General features: G+C 37.3%; 1 protein-coding gene across 1 annotated transcript in view; it reads left to right on the top strand.

Moving 5' to 3' along the window:
* LOC139740742 (leucine-rich PPR motif-containing protein, mitochondrial-like) overlaps window positions 1-27,085 on the top strand; it is a 48,864-nt gene that overhangs the window by 15,627 nt on the left and 6,152 nt on the right. Inside the window, exons 7-30 of the mRNA XM_071651309.1 lie at window positions 570-657; window positions 2,034-2,138; window positions 2,744-2,783; window positions 3,856-4,010; window positions 4,753-4,864; window positions 5,737-5,774; window positions 6,056-6,125; window positions 7,507-7,628; window positions 8,099-8,189; window positions 10,965-11,031; window positions 11,347-11,435; window positions 11,883-11,989; window positions 12,485-12,637; window positions 13,143-13,250; window positions 15,701-15,840; window positions 18,958-19,043; window positions 19,449-19,653; window positions 20,143-20,267; window positions 20,966-21,072; window positions 22,359-22,518; window positions 23,466-23,623; window positions 24,484-24,540; window positions 24,897-25,033; window positions 26,227-26,312. Coding sequence (XP_071507410.1) covers window positions 570-657; window positions 2,034-2,138; window positions 2,744-2,783; window positions 3,856-4,010; window positions 4,753-4,864; window positions 5,737-5,774; window positions 6,056-6,125; window positions 7,507-7,628; window positions 8,099-8,189; window positions 10,965-11,031; window positions 11,347-11,435; window positions 11,883-11,989; window positions 12,485-12,637; window positions 13,143-13,250; window positions 15,701-15,840; window positions 18,958-19,043; window positions 19,449-19,653; window positions 20,143-20,267; window positions 20,966-21,072; window positions 22,359-22,518; window positions 23,466-23,623; window positions 24,484-24,540; window positions 24,897-25,033; window positions 26,227-26,312 — 2,606 coding nt within the window. The remainder of the gene's footprint in view (window positions 1-569; window positions 658-2,033; window positions 2,139-2,743; window positions 2,784-3,855; window positions 4,011-4,752; window positions 4,865-5,736; window positions 5,775-6,055; window positions 6,126-7,506; window positions 7,629-8,098; window positions 8,190-10,964; window positions 11,032-11,346; window positions 11,436-11,882; window positions 11,990-12,484; window positions 12,638-13,142; window positions 13,251-15,700; window positions 15,841-18,957; window positions 19,044-19,448; window positions 19,654-20,142; window positions 20,268-20,965; window positions 21,073-22,358; window positions 22,519-23,465; window positions 23,624-24,483; window positions 24,541-24,896; window positions 25,034-26,226; window positions 26,313-27,085) is intronic.

The raw sequence follows: 27,085 nt of genomic DNA, 5'->3' as shown, positions 1-27,085 counted from the left end.
TGGATTTGTCAATTTATTGCTGTTTCACACATGTGAGAAAATTTATGTGGGTGGATGTTCTTGTAGTAAGAATTGAAATTCTCAATATATTTTGCAATTAAAACAATGCATTGTAATGGTAGGTTTTGATACCAGTTAGAATTCTACAGGAAGTTTCTCCCACTGAAAATTATTTCTGATTGTTTTTCATAATCTATTGTCTTGTTATCAAGGCATTGAGAAACATAGTTCTAGAGAACAGTTTCATTTTGATATCTACACTGAAATACTGATAATAATGTTGACTGACACTATGTTATGGTGCTAATTATGTGCCAGAGGTAAAATATTGTTATTTTGTTGAGAAAGGAAGATACTACAGATGTGATGTTAGTCTCATTGTATGTAAACAGAATCTGATCTACACATTTTGTATTTGTATTTGAAATAGTCAGATCTACAAATTGTATAGTGGTGCAAAGCCAGTGAGATTTTCACCATGTGTCCTACAGACAACCCTACCTCAATCTTTGTACACTGCAAGCAAAGCTAAGTTATTCCTGCTTCTCAATTCCTGCTTTTTATTGCAGGAGTGTTGGACTTGAGGCCAGCTCAGACACTTACACAGCACTGATGTGTGCTTATGCAGAGAAAGGAGATGTAGAAAGCATAAATGAGGTAAGACTGTATCATTGCTGATGTTATACAAATGATGCACAGGATAGAGTGCGTTAGTGGAGGCGTAGCGCACTTGAGGGTATTTACAATTGTGAAACATGCACGAGGCGAAGCCGAGTGCATGTTGCACTACATTGTAAATACCCGAGAGTGAGCTGCATCTCCACTAACGCCACGAAATAATCCTGTGCATCATTTGTTTTATAAAATGGGTCGAAAATTCGAAAACTAACAGCATTTTTCAGCGTTTTTCACGTACCTTTGTGGGTCAAGACGTCCGAAGATGTTCGTCCCAAACATTTACGCACGTCGCACTTGGAAATCCCGCACATATAAGTATGATGGGGGGTTGGGTTTCTGGACACTTAAGTTCCCGCATGAAAACTTACCTATTTTACATAGAATATGCACCCTTTACCTTAAAGACTTGATATAGACTCCTCATATAGGCCTACAAGACAACATACTCTGAAAACGGCGTGAGAATTAACCTGCTAAATCGTTGCATTTGCCCTTCAAAGTGACTCCATGTACGCGTCCAGTCCCACAACGCTTGGTCTACTGTACTGTACGTATAAGAGTATACGTACGCCACACATGTTCTGCACAAGGGAAGAAAGGCCGGCCGGCCGGCAGCCCGAACTAGAAGTTGTTTACAGGATTGACAGCGCGTATGCATGCAATTCAAAGGAGCCGCCGCGCGCACAGACGATCGGCAATAGGATTTAACACGCAGTGCAATGGGACTAGAATAACCAAAGCACACGTGACTCATTTCAGCGCACCCTATTGGCTACATTCTTGAACCCATTTTATAATATAATTTATTGTGTAAATCTGTTATAGATAGATCTGGTCATCAGGTATCATTGGTGTGATGTGTTCTTGATTAGGAATCAGCGACAGTTGGATATTCAGGGTAATTGGTTATAGAGATATAACAGCAGAATTATTATAAGGAACATATTAAGAGGACAAATTTTAAGTATGCGGGGAGAGGGGGGGGGTTGTGTTTGTCAGAAGTAAGAAAAAGTTACTGCAGCAACTTTCTTTTTTTCAGCAGCTCATGTATGAAATATGACTCAGAATTTGCTTACAGTTTATTTCACACTTGGTCTGGTTAATATGAAAATTCACAAATTCACTCCCACACTATCACAGCTGCTGTGAAACATGAATGAATTGGATACAGCATTGTGTCGAGAGTTTTATTACTCAACATTCTAACATTAAATGTGGTGACTTCTAATGTATTTCCAGCAAAATGGAGACTGCAATAGTATATCAGATTCATTTTTATGAGAAACTTGTGTAGTTAAAGGTGAAACAGGCTTTGGTATGAGTAAGTTCCTTTCTTTCTTTCTTTTTTTTGGTAGCTGTCACAGGAATTAGATTCTTCTTCACAGAGTCTATCAGGACGATGCTATCTAGCTGTAGCATACAGTTTGACAACATCTGGACATGGTCAACATCTTTCTCAGGTATTCCTTGTGCTCTCTCGGTAAACTGTTAATCTTATTTGTCTTTTGATTTTCTCAATTTTAAGTGATTTATGATAGAATTATCTACGTATGATGGTATTCCTGCATGTTAGTGTCCTTGAATGAATTCAGTACTATACTCCCTGCCAGCAGCATCAAGCCAAAGTATGTAAAGCATTGCAGAAAAGTGTTGATTGCACAAACCTGTTTCATGACCAAAACATTATGTGATGTACGATTCTCACATGTAGAATTTCTAAGAATGTTTAATCTTACCTATATCAATTGTTAAAGATGTTTGATTGTATCCATGTAGTCGCTTGGTCTCTTGATATGATTAATTTCTCTGAAATGTCTGCATTCAGTGATGTTTCAAAGCTGTGCAGTTTTAGTGACCAAGGTAAAATAATAATGATAATAAAAAGATGAGACTGTACAGCATGCCATCATTCCTATCACAACAGTATAGTCACTAAAGATGCCTTAGCAGCTGGTAGCTGTGCATGTTTTACTGTCAGTCTCATTATTCTGTCACAATGATATGTTGCTTTTATGTACATTCTTTTTAGTGTAAAACAGTATAATTTCATGTATTTGATTTTCAGATACTGGAGAAGATTAACATAAACGCAGCATACATTCCAGGTTTGTATCTATATAAGATAATTTGTGATACGTGCCTGTCAGTCAAGTGTTGACAGTCCGGTTGGGATACATGTATTTGGCGAATATTTATTAACATTTATCCATACATTTTGTGGAACAGAAGAATGCAACCCTCATTCATTTATACATACTGTGTCTGAAATCTGATGCATGGCATCTGATGTGTCTTATCATTCAGCAGCCCGAGTATCTCTAAAGATTATCTTTATCTGACTGAGGAGAAAGTATGGTATGTCCTTTTTAGTCTTTCTTGACTACATGAGAATATTGCATACTGCCTAAAATGTTAAATGTAAAGACTGGATACTCAGTGTTTATATAACCTAGCAGGTGATCCCAGTATAATCAGTCATCCCAGTGTCAATATTATACATACATTGTATATAATTTACAACCATGTTTGTGTATATACAATGAACATTTGTGTCCTTTATCATTACACCATCTTACCTAACTGATTAGATCTTTAATACAAACGTGCACCTTCACATGACTGTATCATTGATATCTTTTGTTCCTAGAACTTAGTGTTCTGGTTTTTGGGGTTTTTTTTCTCTCTGGTTTACGGTGCATTTGAAGCTATTGTTGATGAAAGCTGCCTCATGTTTATCCTCAAAATTTGCAGTGTTTTCTAGTTGAGATGGCAACTATCAATAATAATGAAGCATATCAAATCCTACTCATGAAGCCTACATTCCTTGACATCATTATGTACTTTCTGTGACATCATTTGCTACCCCTTTTATTGTAGTATTTTGTCATGTGAACATTCGTTTTATGGGGGGATGAGGATGGGATTTTGTAGAATTTCTGAAGTTTCAAGACGGAAATGTATTTTTAAGATTAAATAGCAGAAGTTTTTTGTAATGCATGAGGACTGAGATTGTAGTTCGTTTTGCATGGAGTGCATTTGTCCCATTTTTTCCCGTCTAAAAACAATAATTCAAACCTGAAGGAAAGACTTACTAAGCTTATTTATATTTCATTGCACTATTTTTCTTCGTAGTAATTAAAACAAGATGTTGTGACTTGTCATCTTTCTGTGGTCCAGATGCCATAAACTTGGCCCTAAGCCTGATGACTAAGGGTGAGGTTGATGCAGCCTTTGAGATCGTCAAACTCTTTGAGAACATTCGACCAGAGGTAGCTGCTGAGCCTCTCAATCAGGGGAGCTTCTTCATTGACCATGCAGTGGAAATGATGCTGGTGAGTACTATCATCACAAACTTGGGTTAGAGACACGATTTTACCGTTTGCAGATGAAACAAAAACCCAGCATTAGTGCTTTAAGATAGTTCTAAACTGTGAGTTAGGGATAGAAACAACTACTGTAAGTATTGTTAGATATACAAAATGTGAACAATAGTTATGATAAAAACATTTCCAGACTAAACCGTCGACAGTTACAGTTTATTGAGAAAAATACAGATCTATATCTCCTAATATCTTTGGCTTTATTGTGAAAATTTCATATGATAGGATGTTTTGTGGTACAACAGACCTACACATATGCATTAAATGTCATATCTTGAAAAATTTTCAATTCACTGTCCCCAAAGGTAAACAGGACCTTTAACCACATATTATCAATTCTGTGCACATAGACACAGAATAAAATGTACTCCTACACATGTGCATCTTGATACTTTTAAGTGATACTTTGTTTTTATATGTACTGTGGACTCCGTTGGAATGAAGTCCTTGGGACCAGCAGTTTTCTTTCATTATATCGAAATTTTGCTATAACCGAACAAATAAACAGTAAAAATACATAGAGCCGATAATGTTGCAGCCTCAATTTTTATTTCGTTGCAACCGAAATTTATTTTTAACCTTGTTCGTTATAACTGGAGTGCACTTTATAGTTGTTAACTGTATTTCAAAGATAAGTTGATACTCCTTGCTGCGCTTGAAAATTTATCTTCTCAAATGTCACATGTCTTCATAGCCTCATACAGAGCTCTTCCGTTACCTGGATGAGATGAAATCATCTGGTCTGCACTCCACTCCTTACATTGTTGCTCTTCACTCCACTCTACGTAGAGCCAACAAGACTGGAGGTAAGTCTGTGTGAAACATTGTACATTACATTCATGTCATCTCTGGTCAAATTGTATGAGAAACAGCTTACTTGGTTTTAGATCATCTGGATGGACAATCAGTTTAATAAAATGCAAAATATAGTTGTAATTCGGTTCCATGACATTTGCTCCAGTGACAATTACTCCCATGTAATATCTGCATACTAAACTAAACGTAAATTCTACCTACAAACATCACCCTAATCATAATCTGCACATCAAACATAGACCTGAAACCCTATCAGTATCACAACCCTAATTTTAAGTTCTGGAGAAAATAAGACGGGAGCAATTGTTGCAGGAGCAAATGTTGTATCACCATATAATTATACCCCCGTGTACAGGAAGTGTATAAGGGGGTACATAGGAAGCAGCGGGAGGTCGGTCGGGCGGCCTGTCGGGCAGTTGAGCCTTCGGTTGCAAATCTTGTGTCACAAACTCCTACAGTTTTGAAGCAATTTAGATGAAACTAAAGTTGTATCATGACATTGAGGTGTAGATGTACATGACACGTTTTTTGTGTTTGTCGGAGAAAGTGTTGCCATGGTAACCACAATTTTCCCCAAAGCTTCATATGTAAGCAAATGACCCATTTTTGTGGAAGGGGTAATCATTGCTTTAATTAAAAAACTGATATTTCATATTCTATTTTATTGCTGATGTTTATTCTTTACTTGATTTTTAGGATTACTGTTGTCAAGATTGAAGAAAATGAGCATAGATATTTGAATATCATGCAGAAATGGTGTTTGTTTGTTTTTAGAAAGAGGACATTCTTAGTCTTTGTTGAAAGCTGCAATTTAAAGTTCTTTGCTCTGATAATTTCTGTATCACTAATAATCTTTTTACAGATTATGCAATTGAGATCATGAAGAAAATGGTTGAAGAGGTAAGTAATTCTACTTTATTTTACAGAATGTAGGGTCTATTTGTGCTTTGTGTACTCTCAAAATGATTGCTTTTGGAATGCTTTTTGAAGTATAGATATAGCCACCCATTTTTGTCAAAAGATGACATTCTGTGATTTGTGTGTAATCATTTTACGAGTAGTAAATTTTACAACGAAATTGTATTTAACATTATGTTTTGTTATTGATTTCTAAGATGTTTAATGATTGTTTAAGATCATACAAAAGAATGTGCTTAAAGCATGATGTTTGATGATTACAGGGGATTCCAGTGAGATCTCATTACTTCTGGCCTCTCTTGGCAAGACATCAGGCTTCAGGAGACAGAGATGGTAAATCACTATCACTCCTTTCACTCTTGTTACCTCCACCAAGGGAGGAGGTTATGCTTTCATTACCATTGGTTTGTTTGTCTGTGTGCAAAATAACTCAACAAGTTGTGAATTGATTTGGATGAAACTTGCAAGAAAGGTTGAGAAAGACACAAGGAATAAATTATTAATTTTGGGTAGTGATCCAGCAATTTTTGTGGATTTTATTAAGGATTTTGGATATTTTGGCAGGGAGGGTCAATGAATTTAGGAGTTCAAGCTGCGTAATTTTGAGGTTTTCATACGCGCACTAGACTGCGTGTTCTAGTTTCTTGTCTAGGGTGAGGCGTGCCGCGCGCTGGCATTGATGACGCAACAAAAGGTTTCTATATTGGGAAATAAGCAATTTTCAGTATGTATACGTATGGGCAGGAATCACTGATATCTGCAGAAGAACACGATCATTGGTGGAAATTAGCTGCTTGGCAGAGGTCTGTGTTCTCAGAGTGGCTCTCTAGTTGAGTTACTCTTCTCTTCTTTGCTGTATGATATATTCAGACTGTGAAAATTCATGACCAATCCTGGTTTTCAGTAGCTTACTAGGCTACTTCAGACAATCAGGCATCACTCTTTGTTGAGTAGATTCTATGTTATGAGATGAGAGGCATTCCTTGCAGAGGGTGTAAATAGGCTAGTCACCACTAACATATTTATTCTGATGGAGGTCATAACATACTGGTCAAAAAAATCTAATGAGTAGGTCCTTTTCAGGACCACAGTCATCGGGGAACGATATCTACATGGTGGAAGACTGCAAACCAATGCAGCTTTAACTACTCATAATGACTAGTCTACAGGAAACATTAGTTTCAGTCAAGTCTTAAACCCAGGTAAAATTTATACCTCAGAATTGGCAACATTCAACTTCAAAGTATTTGACTAGACCCAGTTAATACCTTCAACACTAGCATCAAGTCTTGAATAAAAGTGATTGATCCATCTGACTTGATTGAAAAGACACAGTTTAATGTAGTGTAAATGGCATAAAGTGACCTTATTTTTTAATTGAGTTGCAACAGCACTGTTCTTAAAAAAAAATAAATAAATAAAATAAAAATGTATATAGGTCCTTTCTTTACATTGGATATTATGGCCTAATTCAACACTGTATAATTGCAGTGTGTTGATTTCTGTTATTGTTTTTGGGTCGTTTGTTTGTTTGTTTGTTTTTCTGTGCTACTGAAGTTTTGTACTTGCTGGCTGGCTAGCATGTTAATCTGAGCTTGAAACCTATCTTCATTTCTCCGATTTAAAATGTGTTTTTAACAATAAGACACTTTTGTGTAAGGAGACTGTAAAGACAGCAGTCACTAGAAGAGCTGTCTATCTTACCATCCACTAGGTATCCTACAGACACTGAAATCAATGAATGAACTGAATGTGGATCCGTCGTCTGAGACATACACCAGGTACATCTTGCCTGTTTTGGGTGATTCCTTGGAAGCCATCAAATCGGCTTTGGCTGTAAGTACAACACATTTAGCTCACTTATTGAAGTTAGGAAGAGAAATTGTGATCTTATGTCATCAAAATTCTGTCATATTTGCTAATGCAGGAGGATGATTTTCTGGATTTTATTCACAATTCTAGATTTATGTGGAATATATCTGACAAGGCATTATAGGAATTTTCTTGAATATCTGTTCATTGAAGGATATCTCTTTTTTTTTTTCTTTTCTTTTTTACATCACTATTTAAAGACCACTGGACATCAGTGGGATAAATATGTGACAGTGGGCAGCATTAAGACTCTTTTCCCCTCTTCTTTCTGCATTGCCTGAGGCAATTTGTTAAATGAACCTTGCAACATGAGAATCAATGCAGGTTCTGTCTTTTTAATAATACTGATCACAAGTCATTTTGCTCTTAAATGAATAGTTGTGTTGAGGAATTATTAATTGAGAATGATTGTGACTGTCACATTTACTGTTTAGGAAGTTGGAGTGACAGTGGACAAGAGTCTTTTGACTGCAATCTGCCGCAGTGAAGTCAAGTATGATCGATTAGACAGTGTTGTCACCCTCAGTAAGTGGCAGATTTTTACCTTTGTCGCTATGGTAACAGTGTGCAGTTGATGAAGATGAACTTCATTTTCTAACATTAAACTAAGCACAATGATGGCCAAGAAGTGTTCATGAGGACAACAAGCCAAGGAAATATCTCTGACCAAATCAGATAGATAGAAGCCTTGTCTGCTCTTCATGATAGTAGTGCTAGTCTTCTTTGAGATCAAGGAACATAATACAGGCTAAAAAGGAAGAGGATATGCATGATGATGTTGTTGGTGTACATAGAGCAATATCGTGTTCCATGACATTTGCTTCTGCGACAGGTGCTCCCATGAAATATCTGTACACTAAACCAAACATAAATTCTACCTGCAAATATAACCCTAACCCTAATCCTAAGTCCTTGGAGAAAATAAGATCAGAGCAATTGTCACAGGAGCAAACGTTGTGTCGCCTGTCAGGATAGATGGTGAGTATTTATTGTCTGCACCACTAAGGACATAGATTAACTTGTGAGTAAACACAACCCCAGGACTAAATATGACCCTGTCATCTTTACAATCTACAAGTCAAGCTGGCCTATTAAAGGGGAAATCCAGTCCAAATATAAGTTAGTTTGATAAGAAAGAGTAAAATATTACAAGTTCAAAGGTCAAATTTTGATCGAAATCGGGTGAAAAATAAGGAAGTTATGACATTTTAAGTTTTGCTTATTTTTCAGGGAACAGTTCTTGAACGGTCAATATGAATATGCAAATGTCAAAGTGAGCATGTCATACCCTCACAACTTGCCAAATAGTTTGTACATAAAATTGTGAAATTTCCAGTTTTTCTTTCAAACGCTATTATGTCCAAGGCTCAAATCCTTGTATTTCGTCGCTGGGGCGATAAGACCTCGTATCTACAAAATGTCAAATGTTCAGGAGAGCCAAAAAACATGGCGACCAAAGCACTGTGGCGAATTGGATAGCCTTTCCTTTGACGTGGCGTGGTGGCTTCATTTTTGGAGTAAGACAGTTGGGATTTGGACAGGACATCACTTAACCCATTATTTGACCATTAATCCAAAAAAGTCATTTTCACCAAAATTGCAGATACAAGGTCTTGTCACCCCAGCGACGATATCTACCTGATCACTGTTCTGAAGTTATTCAACCAGGAATACCATCATACTTTAGACTTCAATGACAGAAACATTGAATTTTCGTCATTTTTTGTACTCAATCAATGGAAAATTGTGAGGTTATGACATGGTCAGCTAACTCATTTGCATATTCATATCCACTGTACAAGAACTGTTTTGCAGAAACAAAGCTTCAAAATTTCATGACTTGCTTATTTTTCATCAGATTTCAGTTAAAATTTTACCATTGAATTCGTAAGATTTTACACTTTTTATCAGACTAACTTATTTTTGGACTGGATTTCCCCTTTAAGTCGAATCTGTTGGGACCGATAAAAACACTCTGACTTCCGCAAAATTCGACTTCTGTGGAAGTCAATTTTATTTTCAACTTAGATTTCCTGATGAATTTTCATCTTGCCATGTCTTTTCATGCTTGTATTGACCATTAGATTACAACCGACCGTAGCGATATGGTGTATGTATATAGTGTTTTTGTTTTGTTTGAGTTTGTATAAAAGAATCGAGAAGCTCAATTAATGGACTGTGATAATTGAAATGTGTTGCATGTAATGTCTTTTATGCGGTCACAACCATCGTGATAAGAGTAAGAATATGGGCAAATTACATGTATTTATCTCCATTCTTCACTCTTGATAACTCGTAATCATTATCAATCACATCATTCATCATCAATAATACATGTACAATCATCACAAAATGCACATGACTCAAATAAGTCATATGAGTGAACACAAATCTTGTACTGGTTTTGAGTTGGTTTTGTACACGGTAACACACATCGACAGAGTCAAGATCTTATGTTCATATCATGTGGCTTCACCACCTGAATTGCTGAATATTGGTACTAAACACACACCTATATCATGTGGGCTATCACTTAATGTGTTCTCGCTTAGGGATACACAGTGCATGCCGTGATGTGGTTGTCGTCACATACAATCCCGATATGATACACAAAAGTTAAAAAGCCCAACCCATGCGTTTGACCACCAGCAAATGAAGCTAGAGTTCGGGATGGCATTGGCGTGTTGGTAGAAAGCATGTGTTAACATTATTCACTGCAGATTTGTATTGGACCTGGCGGGGTTGGGGTGAAGTGTAAAGTACACATATACATATCATGCGCTCACAAGTTGATATTTTACAGATCGTGTCAGTTCCGTACCTGATTATGAAGTTTTTTTTTCTTTTCAAAACCATGGAAAAAAAAAACTTTGACTTGTTTGATGGAAATAACATGTTTTCACACAAATGTGGACTTAAAATTGTATCTTCGACATAGCCTAAATTCAACATGTAAATTTCGACTCGTGAAACGGTGAAAGACTATTTTGAAGAAATAAGTAAAGAGAAAATGGGGACTTTTCTGGAGCTTTGACTTGACCGAGTTTTCGACTTGTGCAAGGTCAACTTAGGCAAGGTTGACTGTATACTATTACATGACTGTATTTTTGTCTGTATTCAGCTTTAATATCAATTTCAGTTTCGATTAATTTTCATGTATCTCAATTCAAAATGTAACAGAATGAGATGATACAGCTTTAATACAGCTTTAATGTGGTTGCTTTGATATGATAAAAGTAAGTGTGGTGCTTCTTGTTGTTGTTATTTTCTACCAACTTTGAATTACTTTTACTTCTTCAGTTGAGGAGTACAAGGACTTGATTGATATTCCCCTCATCCGAGCCAGTCTCATCTCAAGCTTCAGCAGGTGAGCCCTCTATAGTCCATTTAAATTACAGTCGATGTGTCATCCGTGTTTATAACAGCTCTTTGACCAACAAGCATTATGTTTGTATGACTACATCTGTGTAAGAAGACAATTCACAAAACAATTGTGTGTACTTCATTCTAGCAGTGTGACCAAAGGAAAGGCTTGATACAGTCTCTAATGACATTGATCCATGGTACTCTCTATAATCCCAGAGCAAGCTATGTGTACATATGAATTAGGAGATAAAAATAGGTGAACTCTGTAGGGTGATTGGAACTGAGCTATCTGAATGTTTTTTGCCATCTCTTCTAGGAATCCTCAAGTGAAGCCTATGGTTCATATATGTAAACACATGGTGGACAGACTGGAATTCGTGGAGGATAGTACCATTACCAAGGAGGGTAGGTCATCTGTATTCCAGACTGTGTTTTAGATAGTTACTATGGTAACATTGTCACGCACCACTGTGTGTTTTCTGAGGTCTATCATGACTGTATTGGGTTACATGTTTTTTGTATTGTTTTTGTTCGTTTGTATTTTGTGTTTTTTATTTTTTTTTTAGTGAAATCCCCATCTCTACTTTTCCTGCCCAGTTTTTCTTTGCTCAACAGCAAGGGTGAGTTCCAACAGGCTCACTTCGATGAAAACATTAACTTTCTTTTGAGTGTGATTTTGGTTAATCTTTTCAGTCCTTTGGTATGACTGTCTCACAATATTTTCATATTTTCTTATGTCCATATAAAAGTTGTGTGCAGTTGCTGTTACTTGCAATAAGTATGTTGGCTAAATTGTACAAGAAACGCTAGTGATATAGATCGGTGGATAACTTTTGCACTTGTACTTCACAGACTACCTTGGAAATTTCCTGTATGAGATCTTGTTGCATGTTCCTGAAAACAAGGCCCAGAGTCTAAAGCCCCACCTCCAGCTCCTGTTTGACAAACTTTTAAAGGAGGTGAGTGAATATCTCAAATCACCTGTTGCTAACCCCAGGTCACTGAAGGTATGTGATGTGAGATCACGGGGGGTCATGATCGACAGTATAAGAAAACAGATACATATAGGCAGCTACACTCTCTATTTGTTTGTTCATTGACATGTAAGCTTACTTATTTTCATTGTTCTTATTATCTATGTATGGCTTTGTCTTTATCTTGTCATATACTTCTCATCCTTGAGTTTTATTCACTTATCGAGATTAAATTAGCTCACAATATGAGATTAGCAGGTGAATATATCATGTTCATAAATCTGACAAGTTTTGAGATAATTGGAACTGTGAAATCCCTTATGTGTTGTGTCTTCTAGTTAATAGAGAGAAAAAAGTTCAATTTAGCCAGAAATATGTTGACACTGCTTTTAAACATTTCATTTTCCCCCTTTTGTTAGCAAATAAAAGGTGGCTCATAGAAATGATTGAGGTATATCCTCTGTGTATATCTCTCTCTAGGGACTGGTAATAAGCGGAATGCGTTACAGAGGCATGCGTAACCAGTTGGACCGTCTCAAACTTCCCATGCTGAAGCGAGTGGCTGTGAAGCTCATCAATCCAGATGAAATCAATAGCAACCGCATCGCCAACTTCGATATTCTCTCTTCTGAGGTACAGATTGCAATCCTTACCACCACTGTAGCAATTGATAATGCTTGATATGGATGAGAATTACTTTCAAAACCTATTTCTGGTCGTAGAAACTGGTTGCATTGACTTGTGGGAGTTTACACACAATAGGGTTGTGTTCTTTGTCTATCTGTACAGTCCCATCATCAAAAACTGAATTTAGTAAATAAATAAAATGCTGTTCAGGCCTTTCTTTAGCTGTATTTTTTTTTTCTTCATTTTGCATACGGTTTCTGGGTCCTAGTCGGTCTGATGGTTATAAAGATTTTGCATCAAGCATGCTAGTCACTGATACCTGTATTTGCCTGTATATGAAAGCTTCTACATATATTTCTCATAGATAAAACTACAATGACATAGAACGATGTGTCACATTGTGTGCTTCCAAAGGACTGTTGGTTGCCTGGGTGAGTACTATTTTTGTTGAGTAGCTGTTTTTGGCTTGAATTATGGATGTACAAAGTTTGATGATGTTATTTTCCACCAGGATGTGACAGTCGAGGAGCTGGAGAACCATTTGGTGGAGTTGAAGGAGAAAGGAGGTAATCTGAGAGGTATTCTCAGGAGACTCATCCTGGCCCATGCCAATAACAATGTAAGGAAATTTTTATTCTCATGATCCTTTCCTTTTACAGCAGGTCTAAGGGTTTAGATTACTGAAAACATTACAAGGTTTACACAGGGCTGCACACTTACTCATTTTTATACCCCCGCCAAACGAAGTTTGAAGGGGGTATATTAAATAGGAATCAGCGGACGGTCGGTCGGGCGGTCGGGCGGTCGGGCGGTCGGGCGGTCGGGCGGTCGGGCGGTCGGTCCGTTGCAAATCTTGCGTCGCGAACTACTTCCTCAGTTTTCAACTGATTCCCATAAAACTTGGCACAGATGTGTGCCTTGGGTTGTAGATGTGCAAGACGTATTTTTTGACAGTACCCAAAAGTACGTTGCCATGGTAACGGCATATTATGGGCAAAAATGGGTACAAATCTTGCGTCGCGAACTCCTCCCACAGTTTTTGATCAATTTTTATGAAATTAGGTACAGATGTTCATCTGAATATGTTAATGTGCAAGACACATATTTCCGCAGTAGCAAAAAGTGCGTTGCCATGGTAACGGCATGTTATTGGTAAAATGTAGGGCAAAATGCTTCATGGCAAAACTGCTTCATCAGTGTTCTTCCAATTCTCATGGAATTCATATTGAATGTTTGTCTTAGGATATAGGTCAGCATGACACATTTCTTGACAGTGACAAAAAGTATGTTGCCATGGTAACAGCTCACATATTATGAGCCAAAATGATGGAAAATTTTGTGTTGCAAACTACTTCCTCAGTTTTTGCCCAATTTCCATGAAACTTGGTACAGATGTGTGCCTTTGGTTGTAGATGTGCAAGACGCATTTTTTGACAGTACCCGAAAGTACGTTGCCATGGTAACGGCATATTAATGGCAGAAGATCAAGGAAAGATCTTGCGGATTTAACTACTTCCTCAGTTTTTTAACCAAAGCTTATGAAATGTGGCACACACCTTGATCTTGGTGGGAAGATGTGGAAGATATATTTTTCGGACGTGTCGGAAGCTGCGTTGCCATGGTAACGGCATATAAATGGCAGAAGATCAAGGAAAGATCTTGCGGATTGAACTACTTCCTCTGTATTCGACTGAAGCTCATGAAATGTGGCACACACATTGGTCTTGGTGGGAAGATGTGCAAGACATATTTTTTGGACGTGTCGGAAGCTGCGTTGCCATGGTAACGGCATATTAATGGCGGAAGATCAAGGAAAGATCTTGTGGATTGAACTACTTCCTCAGTTTTTGACAAAAGCTTATGAAATGTGGCACAAACAATAGTCTTGGTGGGAAGATGTGCAAGACATATTTTTCGGACGTGTCGGAAGCTGCGTTGCCATGGTAACGGCATTTAAATGGCAGAAGATCAAGGAAAGATCATTCCTTGGGTAAGACTGTCGTCACGGGGCGGGGGTATTAATCACCTTCAGTGATATTTCTAGTTTCTACTGGTCCGACCTGTCTGTTGGACCAATAGATACCCAATTTTTAATATTTTTTACTGGTCCATTCCTGACAAAGTTAGTGGTCCGACAGTGATTTTTACTGGTCAGGGACCGTCAGACCAGTGCCAGTGTGCAGCGTTGATTTACATGAACTGCTATTTCTCTGCTGAACTATAACTAAAGGGAATTACAAAGAGCCAAGTGTTTAGACAAGGCCTATAGCCTCAAATAAGTGCCTCCATAAGCTGGACTTTTGAATAAAGTATCTTTTATGAGATTTAAACTTTTGCACTAGGTTTGTAGTATTTCTGTGTATTTGTGTGTAAAGAATTATGATATTCTCATTAAAGATAAATAGAATGCTTACTTCAAGTGGACATACCTTTGTGTGGTTGTTAGCTGAGTATTAGATTCTTGGATACTCCACGTATGTAGCCAAAGTTGTGACCTGATAAACCAATACATTGACTTCACCATTCATATTTTGTATATGTGTGAATAACATAACTGAAAAATGTCTGTATCCTATGATAATAAATTTCAGTGGGAGTACTGATTATTTTAAGCATTAGGTCATGTGACTTTGTGTGAATGAGAAATCGGTCAGTGTGTAACATATTATGTCACAGGTTGGGATTGTAAGGCTCCATTGTGAAGCATTTTTTTTTTAAAGAAATGAATAAGTACTGTGGACTTAAGTGGTTTGGTATGCATGGGATCAGGCCTTTCCATTCTCACTAAATTTGCCTGACATGATGTAGCCTGAGACATGAGATTTTAAGCAGCTGTTGGTTTGCCTACATGTATGATAAAGATCTGAACATTGCCTACGTAATCATTCATCAAGAGTTAAGCTGTAAGCCTACAACAATCCCTATGGCTCTGTTTATTTTATACATTTTATGCACACTCTCACCTGCATTTACTGCATTGACTTTGTAAACTACAAGATTTGTTATTCACTTGAGTAAAAAGGAGAAAGTCACTAGTAATCTGATCAGGATGGCAAACTCTCTCATCAGAATGAAGAAAGAGCCATTGAGCTGAGGAGGCAGTTTGATGAGGCTGGCTATGAACCAACTGGTGCCATGTATGCCTGTCTCATTAACATGTATTGCAACAAGGAAAACTTCAGCCAAGCTCTCAAGATCAAGGAAGAATTGTAAGTGAATTTTTCTCTTGCAGTGATGATATAACCCACACTGCAATATGTTTTTTGTTTTTTGTTTTTTGTTTTGTTTTTTGCAAAGAAGTAAATGCTGTTTTTAAGTTTTTGTATGCTTTTTATGCCTCCGCCACGAAGTGGTGCCGGAGGCATTATGTTTTCGGGTTGTCCGTCCGTCCGTCCGTACGTCCGTCCGCTTTCGTTTACGCGATAACTTGAGTAATATTTACTTGAATTTTACCAAACTTGGTCCAAGTATGAAGTATGATGGGGCAATGATTTGATTAGATTTTGGGTGAGATCGGCTAAAGGTCAAAGGTCAAAGGTCAAGGTCAAATCATGAAATTTATCCGTTTACGCGATAAATCAAGACTGTATGGAGCAAATTTCACCAAACTTTGTTGGAGGATGAAGTATGATAGGACAATTACTTGATTAGTTTTTCAGTGAAATTGGACAGAGGTCAAAGGTCAAAGATCAGGGTCAAATCCTAAAATGTATCTGTTTATGTGATAACTCAAAACTGGATGAAGCAGCTTTCACCAAACTTGGTCCAAGGATGATGTATGATGGGACAATTAGTTGAGTAGATTTTAGTGACATTAACAAGAGGTCAAAGGTCAAAAGGTCAAGGTCAAATGCTAAAAATGTTGCTATTTCCCCCATATCTATGCATTGCCTGCAGTTATTTTCTTGAAACTTAGTGTAGACATGTACTACTGCATAAAGATTCTCCAGAGAGAGTTTCATGTCATAAGGTCAAAGGTAAAAAGGTCAAAGATTAGGTGAAAATGTTGCATTATCACTTTTCTCGCAAATGGTTCGATGTATCTTCATGGAACTTGGTACATATGCATGTACTGACTGGCAGGGATTATCTAGGGAATTTAGGGGTCATGGGTCAATAGTCAGGGGGTCAAAGGTCAAGGTCACCTCCTCAAAATGTTACTATTTCCCTCATATACTAGTATATGCAATGATTGCATTATTAGTTTTAAAATTTAATATATGTACATGTATTACTTAATGAAGATTCTCTTGGAAATTTCCAGCCAGAAGGTCAAAGGTCAAAGGTTAAGGGTCAAAGGTTAGGTTAAAATAAAAAAAAAGATATATTTTGTACTGTAATTACACTCTTTCTTCATACCTTGAAAATTATACTCAATGCATAAACTTATAATAAGGTCGGTCAGAAGTCAAGTAAAAATTTTCAATTCCCCAAATATGCGTGTACCTGCACTCTTTAATAGACATTTATAGCAAACCCAGTTTGTGGAAAGTGAACATTCAAGATATTTCTGACAAACCTGTTATTTCGCTATTTTGCCAGTTATGTGAAACTGTCATCACACATTGTGAAGACATTGTACTAGACACCTATTGGGAGAATCATGCATTATGGCGGAGGCATCAGTCGCCGTAACGACATTTCTAGTCTTTTCTTTGTTCCCCCCCCCCCCCCCCCCCCCCCCCTCTGTCTACTTACTCTCCCATAGATGAAACTAAATAAAGACACAAACATAAAGTCATATTTTTAAAGAACAGATAGATATTCAGATAATAAATCTTAACCCTATATAGGCTATTTATCAACCGATTGTGACCAAATTGCTGTATTGGTGTCTCGTCGTGTATTTCGTAAGTATGCACAGTCAAAATTATGATATCTATGGTTATTACCTCCGCCAAGGGGGGAGGTTATGTGTTCATTACCGTTGGTTTGTTCGTTAGTTAGTTAGTTTGTCCGTGTGCAAAATAACTCAAAAAGTAGTGAACGGATTGGGATGAAACTTGCAGGAAAGGTTGAGAATGACACGAGTAATAAACGATTAACTTTTGGTAGTGATCCGACAATTTTTTCGGGAATTTATGAAGGATTTTTGATATTTTGGCAGGTAGGGTCAATGAACTTGGGAGTTCAGGCTACGCGTATTTGAGGTTTGCCTGCGCGCACTAAAGTGTGTGCTCTAGTTTCTGCTGGGGCGAGGCGCGCCGTGCAGCTGAGGGTTTATGACGTAAACAAAGGCTTCTATGTTGGGAAATAGGGCGACTTTCAGCACACAATGCTATAACTACGTATGGGTGGAAAATCACTGATATCTCTATGGAAGAACAAGATCAGTAGTGGAAATGAGCTACATGCTTGGCGGAGGTCTGCGCTCTCAGAGTGCTTTTCTAGTTCTCATTTTGCCTAATTGATTATGCTTTTTTTTTCATGGAATTCAAATTTTTTTCTAGTTTATGTTATATTACTTTGTTACTAATCTTTCTTTCTCACTGTTTGATTTTTTGTATTTATAGAATAATTCATTGTAATCCATCACCAACATTATGAAAATGTGAAATTGTTTGTCCACTGACATTTTTAGACTATTTGGTGGATAATTTTCCTGTTACTTCTTTGTTTCCCAAATTATTTTGTTTTCTTTATTCTTAATTGATTGTATATATCAATGTTTCCATTCTTTTGTTGTTTTTAATATGTTTTTTTATCAAGAATACTTTATGATAGCCAATAGGGATGTCATGTGAGGACAAGCAGTAAAAGAAAAAAATATTCTTTTGACAACACCTTCTTGTAAAACCCTTTCATTGTACAAGTATGCACAATTTTTTTTTCACATTACTATTTTTGGTGACAGTGGTCAAGAATATGTGCATTTCTCCCACTACTGATTTTTGCGAATGAACTCTTTTAAATGTGTGTGAGATGTGAAAGAGTAGAGTCATTATATTTCAGTATGAGATCTTTTTTGCAGTGAAAAAAAAAATCCTGCAAAAAAAATTTTGAAGGGATATTTAGCACCACCCCCACCAACATGGCTGTTTGGGGTTAAGAAACATAAAGTATTGTATTTTTGTGTAATATTGTATTTTGATTTAATTTTTTTTTTCTGTATCAATGCTCAAAGAAATGTTAGTATTAAGCACTATACAATTGTTATTTATTATTATTATTATTATTTATCATTATTATTGTTACTTTGATTTACCATGCCATGAAGACCATGTATACACTCTAAGCTCCATGTCACTTCAGTCCACAGCTTAAGCTGTACTGAAGGCAAATATTTGGCAGTAATCAACTTTATCCTTGGCCTTTCTTGTGTGCAGGAGCAAGTTTGACCCCAATTTTAAGCTCGATGTGGTCAAGTACCGTTATCTGATCACTTCACTGGCCAAGGAGAACAGATTGCCGGGTGAGTGTCAGATTTCTAGTGAAAAGACAATTTGTTCAACAAGAATGACAAGAAAGAATTACCATATTGGCCTTGGTACCAATATGATGAGATTCTTACAGATGAGTTGATGAAGTCATTCCAGAAAACAGGAAGACCTCATGGAGACCCTGACAGCTGCATCTTATTTTCTATATTCTAAAACACAAACCTCATTGAAATATTCTCCAGGCTCACATAGCACTTTCATCTCTGATTTCATTTAGCATTCATACCTGATTGATAGTATCTGATACTAGGAAGTGCTAGGAATACACTGTATTATTTTTTTAGAAGATGGTCATCCTCTCTATGTCATAAAGTGAAATGTAAGTTTTCAGTTGATATTTCACAATGTATCACTACACTTCATGGTCTGACCCTCAGATGCCCTGGACATGGTGCAGGAGATTAAAGAGCTGGCTGTAGAGACTGACCGCATGGAGAAACAGGTCTTCCACATGCTGAATGACCTAGCACAAGCTGGTCTGTCTGAAGAGGTGGAGCGTCTCTTTGAGACCGTGGTGGAAGTTGGGATAGTGAAGCCAAACAACAACCTCTTAGGACCTGTGGTCATGGCTTTTATCAACAGGTCAGTAGTACTGGTCTTTGGTGAAGGACAGTATGTCTGGTATACTTCAAGATGTTATAATCGCTGTTTGTCACCAAGAGATAAATCTTAGGATTTTAGGTGAAGGAGAGCATTGTTTCTGTGATGTGACTTGAATTACTGGACTTGTTAAAAAATGAGTGATATTACTTTTACAAGCAAATACATTCCTTGACAGTTAACAGATAACTTGTATGATGTCTTGTTTTAAAGAGTACTGGAAAGACAATGTTATGGACATTAACTTGCAGCCCTCAGTCTTTATTTCCTTTTCTCTATGTTTTAAAAAAGGAATGTGTGGAAGTCAAAATTGACTCTTAAGTGGCTTTTGTTGCTCTTCCTAGTTAAACATTCCCGAGTAATCTCACTTTATGTAGTTTCACAGATCGTTGTTAACATTACATTTTACATTCCTGATCACTCAATTTCTAACATGCTATTGTCATATGACCACTCTGTATTGGTGTAAAGGAACGACATGACAGGAGCCTTGACATGCATCCGAGACTGTCAGGCCAAGTATAATATCATGCCTCACTTTCAAGATCTTCTTGTCAAACTGGTAGAGTCCGGAGAAACTGATCAGCTTCAAGCAGGTGAGTCCTCCTGTTAGCATTATTCTACCTTGTGACAGCATTACCTTTCCTTGTGATAGCATCATTCTACCTTGTTATTGTATCATTTTACCTTTCAATAGCATCATTCTGCCTTGTGATAGTATCATTCTACTTTATGATAACGTCATTCTGCCTTGTGAATGATGTTATCATCTTTGCACTAGCATCATTCTACCTTGTGATAGCATAATTCTACCTTGTGACAGCATTACCCTTTCTTGTGACAGCATCATTTTCGTCATTGTGCATCAAAGGCACTCAGCTGCATCAAATGAAGCCTCCTGAAATGTTTTATTACCTTTCAAAATCATTGTACTGAAACCATCAATTGTTTTGGAATATACACGTAAAAAGAGATATTGTGATGTACAGAATTATGTAAAATCCCCTTTAGTAGTTCATCTCTTTGTTAACATAGTTTATATGTAAAATAATGTTAAACTACTGATAGCATCGTAAAGAACAATGACACCTCCCATGGATGTTTTGTGACGTAGAGTAATATGCTATGATGCTACATATTGTACATTGCCAACAGTTTGATTTTTGACAAAATCTTTAGAATTACCATCTAACTCTAGTGAAGATGATTTGTAAGCAAGTGGTGTGAAAGGAAAAAGTCAAGAAATGATGAGAAATGTTCAATCTATGATGTGATTGGCTTCATCTGTTGGCAGCCATGGACTTTGCCAGTCAGCAGCATGGAGACATCAACATGCTGTATGATCTCATCTTTGCCTTCTGCACTACGGCTAAGTACAAGGAGGCCATGAAGCTGATTGAGGTGAGTAAGCTGTGGTCCTATCGTTGCTGTGGTCCTATCCTAGCCGTGGTCCTGTCATAGCTACGGTCTTATCCTATCTGTGGTCCTGTCATAGCTGTGGTCCTATCCTAGCTGTGGTCCTACCGTATCTGTGGTCCTATCCTAGCTGTGGTCCTATCGTATCTGTGGTCCTATCCTAGCTGTGGTTTTATCCTATCTGTGGTCCTGTCATAGCTGTGGTCCTATCCTAGCTGTGGTCCTATCGTATCTGTGGTCCTATCTTAGCTGTGGTCCTATCCTACCTGTGGTCCTATCCTAGCTGTGGTCCTGTCATAGCTGTGGTCCTATCATAGCTGTGGTCCTGTCCTAGCTGTGGTCCTATCGTATCTGTGGTCTTATCCTACCTGTGGTCCTATCGTATCTGTGGTCCTATCCTAGCTGTGGTCTTATCCTATCTTTGGTCCTGTCATAGCTGTGGTCCTATCCTAGCTGTGGTCCTATCGTATCTGTGGTCCTATCTTAGCTGTGGTCCTATCCTACCTGTGGTCCTATCCTAGTTGTGGTACCATCCTAGCTGTGGTCTTATCCTATCTGTGGTCCTATCCTAGCTGTGGTCCTATCCTAGCTGTGGTCCTATCGTAGCTGTGGTCCTATCGTAGCTGTGGTCCTATCGTAGCTGTGGTCCTATCCTATCTGTGGTCCTATCCTAGCTGTGGTCCTATCGTATCTGTGGTCCTATCCTAGCAACGTCAGGCCATCGCTATGAACAAACCAACCTTCGCAGACTCTGTTCTTTACAGGGACAGGTGTCAATTATCCATACAGATTTACTCAATAATTCATGAATTGTCCATTTGTGAAGGTTCTGCTAATGGCTACAATGTCATGACATACCTGCAAAGTTGTGTGGAGTCAGCAGGATAGGTTAGCAAAATATATTGACAGTTCCTTGTGTGTCCTTGTCACATGAAGATTTCAGAGACATAAAGTCTGCCTGTCTGCCAGGGCATGATTATTTCATGTCACCATAAGGTGGGAAAGAGCTTTTGAAGGTTAAGGGTCAAAGCCAAATGTGGAACCATCATAGTTTTTAAAACATGTCACAAAATTCATTCAAGTGGGTATAGTTTGAAGTCGTGATAGTGGAAGTTCATGTACATACTAATGTGGATGTTGTAGAAGAGTCAGAAGTAAAAGACCAATGTTATGCTGCATCCTGCCTGTGATGATATAGAATATATATGTGATACTCTAGTGAGGATGGGGCAAGTCATGATTTCACAAGATTATATATCTTCCTCTCACAGACCCCAGGCATGATTGCTAAGAACCGTCGGCTGCAGTGGTACGCTGAACGCTGCATTGGATCCAACATGGCGGAATCCCTGGAGCAGCTGACATCGATGACCAGGGATCTCTATGCCTGTGACCGAGACCAAATGTACTTCTATCTCATCCAGTTACACAGTAAGTGTTGGCATCCCATGGCTTCTCACTAACTGAGATCAAAGTTCATCGTATAATACATTACTGTCTTGATTGAAAATGCAGCAAAATGTAGATTGAGTGCTTTGAAAAAAGGTATTACCACACTCTCGAACTGAAAGTAAATGTTCAAAAATTAATGAAAAAACAGTGTCTGTCTGTTAGAGGGTAAGAATTAGTAAGTTGCAAATCTATCAGCAAACACATTATTCAAATTCATTAAATTCTTCCGTCGAGATGTTTTCATTGCAACTGATTGAAAAATTGCCCTACGTCGACGTAAATAAGCACTGAGTTGATACGCCCATGATTTTTTATCATGACTACGACAAAAACACTGATCAATTCAGTGCATATTTGCGTCGATGTAGGGCAATTTGTCAATCAGTTGCAAAGAACATTTTTGTGTAACTGAGTGGATGAACGGATGTGTAAATGACTTAAAAAAAACTCTTTTACTTTCTTCATAATTGACCAGACATGAATGAATGGAATGTTTGAGTGGATGAGATGACCTGCATTGGTAATACACAGTCCTTCCTTCTAAATTAAATATCAAGTTGTGATAGTGAGAAAGCTTTGATAGAAGTGCTTTGGCAGAGAAGCACTTGAAAGACACAGACCTGTGTACCTTGTGAGTTTTTTAAATGTCTAAACACACAGTAGGGCAATAGAAGCTTGGGGAATCAGCACTCAATTCTCATACTTCTAATGCCATCGATATCTCCTTGAAAACTTAGCTTTTTTTCTCATGTATAAGACGGAACGTAAAAAAGGAAAATGAATGTAAAGTACATAGAGAATCTTGTAGGGTACTATGTGCTATATAAATGCAAATCATTGTTATTATTATTGTTATTATATTTTGATGGTGGCTGTAACTTGATATTCTCTTTCTGTGATTAACATTGTCTTCTTTCATTTCCCAGCACGAAATGGTGATGTGGACAAATGTCTGCAGGTTTGGACCACCATGCAGGAAGAGGGAGTAGTTCCCAGAGATAGAACATTACGTTACCTTGCTAATGTTCTCCGTTCCTTCAACCGACCTGTCCCTTTTGAGGTTCCTCAAATTACTCCAGAGCAGGTTAGATGAAAGCAAAGTGTCATATATATTCCTACTGTCAGAGGATGTGACATATTTTTTAAAGGTGCTCACAGGGCTTTCCCCGAACAAACATGTATATCCATGTGTGAGGTGATGAATTTTATGAATTTTGAAGGGGGTGTGTCCCAAACAACTGATCTTAAAAAATAGATAAATAGATGAATAAATAAAACAAAAAAGGCGTAATATCAGCCTCTTCTTGTAAGATATTTCAACTTTAAAGTAAAGAGATACTTGACTTCAATATTAAAATTTGCAATGAAATTCTCAGAGACTGGAAGATTGCCTACAACTGCAAGCATTATGTCATGGCACTAATTGATAGTTACATTAATGTCCCAATTGCATAATGAAGATCCTTGATTTGAAGGTTGGGTTGATTTACTTGTTACAAGTTGTGTGTGTTTTTTAAAGCAACATCAAAATAAACAACTTAACAATTTCAATTAATACAAAGTTCTAGGCAAACTTGGTTTTCATGATATTGTGGGATATGATGTATAAGATCGAATATGAACTAATAATATACTGGTTGATTGGAAGCAACAGTAATATCTACAAAATATTTTGTAAAGATATTATATTGTCCTACTGGAGGATGATGCTGCAACCCACAAGTTTTTGCAGCCTCCTGTTTTGTCTATGTGTATGACAATTATTGTATTGTGGCAATTTTATACTTGATACTTTTATAGCTGTACTGATTAATTTATCTAGTAAGGATAGATGAATTAGCTAAGTACTGGATCACTAAGGCAGAAACGTCCACAAATTCTGTGAATTTGAATATTTGAACAAAATGGTATTTTGCAGTATTTTGCTGTTTTATTTTGTTTTAGCTCAAGAATGAAGACCTGAGTTTTGTTGACAAAGTGACACACATACTGAAATCTGGGGTAAGTGTGAGACTCGGTTTCCTTTTCACCTTCATGATCAATGTACAATCAATGTTCAATTTCAAAACACTAAGAGAAACACAAACATCGCGCCATCAAAAAAAAAGAAAAAAAATTACAACAGAATACATAATAACACAGTACACTGACAGTAAGCATTATGCTTTATACCAGCATGTTATTTCCTGCTACCTTATCAGACATCCATGGCAATCACAAATGTAGTACTGTGCAGATTGATCTGTCTTTTTTTTAAGGAAAAGTTAGATATGCCAAAGACTGTCACCCTCTGCTTCTAGAGTCTGATTGTAGAAGACTAGCAGGTTCTCAGCCTTGTGTATCATTTCTTCTTGCAGAACCTAGATGGTGCTATAACCCTGTTGAAGGAAAAGATGTCTGGTGGAGAGAAAGTTGAATTGGCCACATTTGACCAAGTCATGCTTGAGATTCTGAAGCTTGGCAATATTGAAGATGCTCTTGCAGTTCAGAAAATGTGAGTTTATCGACAGAACTTCAGCAGCAATCTCAGCCTTGGAAAATCTTGTATTCTTGTTCCCAATGATTTTACTGAATGGCAACTCCAGTTGATTTCTGATTAAAGGTATAATTGACCATTTTCAGATGAAGTAAAAACCCAGCATTTGTGCTTCAAAATAGTTCTAAAATATGAGTTAGGGATAGAAACAACCAATGTAAAAAGTTGAATAAGTATAATGGATGTTAAGTATTGTTAAATATACAAAATGTGAACAATAGTTACGATAAAAATGTTTCCAGACTAAACCTTCTGCAGTTATGGTTTATTGAGAAAAACAGTGATATCTCATTTTATTTTAGGATTTATTGCAGAATTCTCGAAAGTTAGGATGTTTTGTGATACAGCTGACCTATAGTCGGGTACCTAAGGGGGGGTCACCGTGCATCCCCCCAGGACTCCTCGAAACTTACATTTTCAGGATCCTCATGACATACCAAAACATAATCAAGATGTTAACAGGAACGAAAAGTGGCTGTTCTAGGTGAAATTTAATGTATTCTATTGTTTTTCATAATTTCTTATGTATTGTAACGGAATGTCCCCCCAAAACGGGCACAATTTTGTGATTTTGTGTACATTTCCTATGGAAAACAGGTGCTCTGTCATGAAGGTCATGAAAACCTAATTATTTTTACAATTAATCACTTTCATTGATTAGTTTTGTGCTAATTATGGTAGAAATGTGGTCAGTGACAATTTCCAATAGAAAAACAAAGAAAAAACAAAAGTTGAAAAACAAAGAAATACATTTTATAAGAAATTATGAAAAACAATAGAATACATTAAATTTCACCTAGAACAGCCACTTTTCGTTCCTGTTAACATCTTGATTATGTTTTGGTATGTCATGAGGATCCTGAAAATGTAAGTTTCGAGGAGTTCTCGGGGGGTGCACGGTGACCCCCCCTTAGGTACCCTACTACTACTCATATGCATCAAATGTGATATCTTGAACATTTTTGAAATCACTGCTCCCAAAGGTAAACAGGACCTTTAAGTCTTAATTACGGATAGCTGTGTTCACTTTTGTGTTCTAGTGGCTGCAGACTTTAGGAGTAATATGGCAGGAGTATAGTGTCTATGCTACTTGTTTACCCTAATCTGGTATCTTGCATTGACAATATCGAGATATCTTCATCTTCTTACAGGGCCGAGTCCTCATTGAGCTACAAACCTTCTCCAAATGTAATGAACAAACTGATGATAGAATACATCAGAAGGGGAGACATTCAAAGTAAGTGATTTTAGTTTTATTTGTCAAATGTCTGCAGAAGTAGCTTTCTAGGGGACATTTCCACAGAACCAGTGATGTTTGTTGGAGCAGAAACTCTAAAAGCTGTATGCATGGATGTCACAATATAGGAGTGTTTGCCAGGAGAGATGGCCATATAATTCTCCTAGTGGTCTTTTCACTCCTGAAAAATTAAAGGGCAAGTGCACCTTCATATACATAAGGATTGAGAGAATGCAGCAATATTAGTGGAACACATCAGTGAAAGTTTGAGGGAAATCGGACAATCTGTTCAAAAGTTATGAATTTTTTAAGTATCTGCTCAATCACAGCTGGATGAAAAGACTACTACAGTGTATGATGTCATATGCATACAGCGATGTAAGGAAAATAGAAAGAGAATTTCGCAAAACTTTACTTCTTGAATAAAGTGCACATTCTTTGACTTGTTACTGACGTATGTTTAGGGTAATATTATTCCCCTTGCCTTCTAAAAGAGAAAAATCGAGTGTTCTTTTGTTATTCAAGAAAAATGGAAATATGTTGAATTTCCTTTATTCTTTCTATATATAGTTTTACACACGTGACATCATAAGCTATACTAGTCTTTTCACCCAGACATGACTGAGCAGAAACTTCAAAATGTCATTACTTTTGAACAGAATGTCCGATTTTCCTTAGACTCTCACTGATGTGTTCTACTGATATTGCTGCATTCACTAAACCCACATGTCTATGAAGGTCAACATGTCCTTTAAGTTATTTGGCATCTTGTT

This window comes from Diadema antillarum, unplaced genomic scaffold, assembly GCF_040938485.1.
Source record: "Diadema antillarum isolate AM-2024a unplaced genomic scaffold, OU_Dant_1.0 seq00000876_RagTag, whole genome shotgun sequence".
In the NCBI taxonomy this organism is placed as follows: Eukaryota; Metazoa; Echinodermata; class Echinoidea; order Diadematoida; family Diadematidae; genus Diadema; species Diadema antillarum.
Note: the sequence above shows the minus strand (reverse complement) of the source record. Positions and strands in the feature narration are given on the sequence as shown.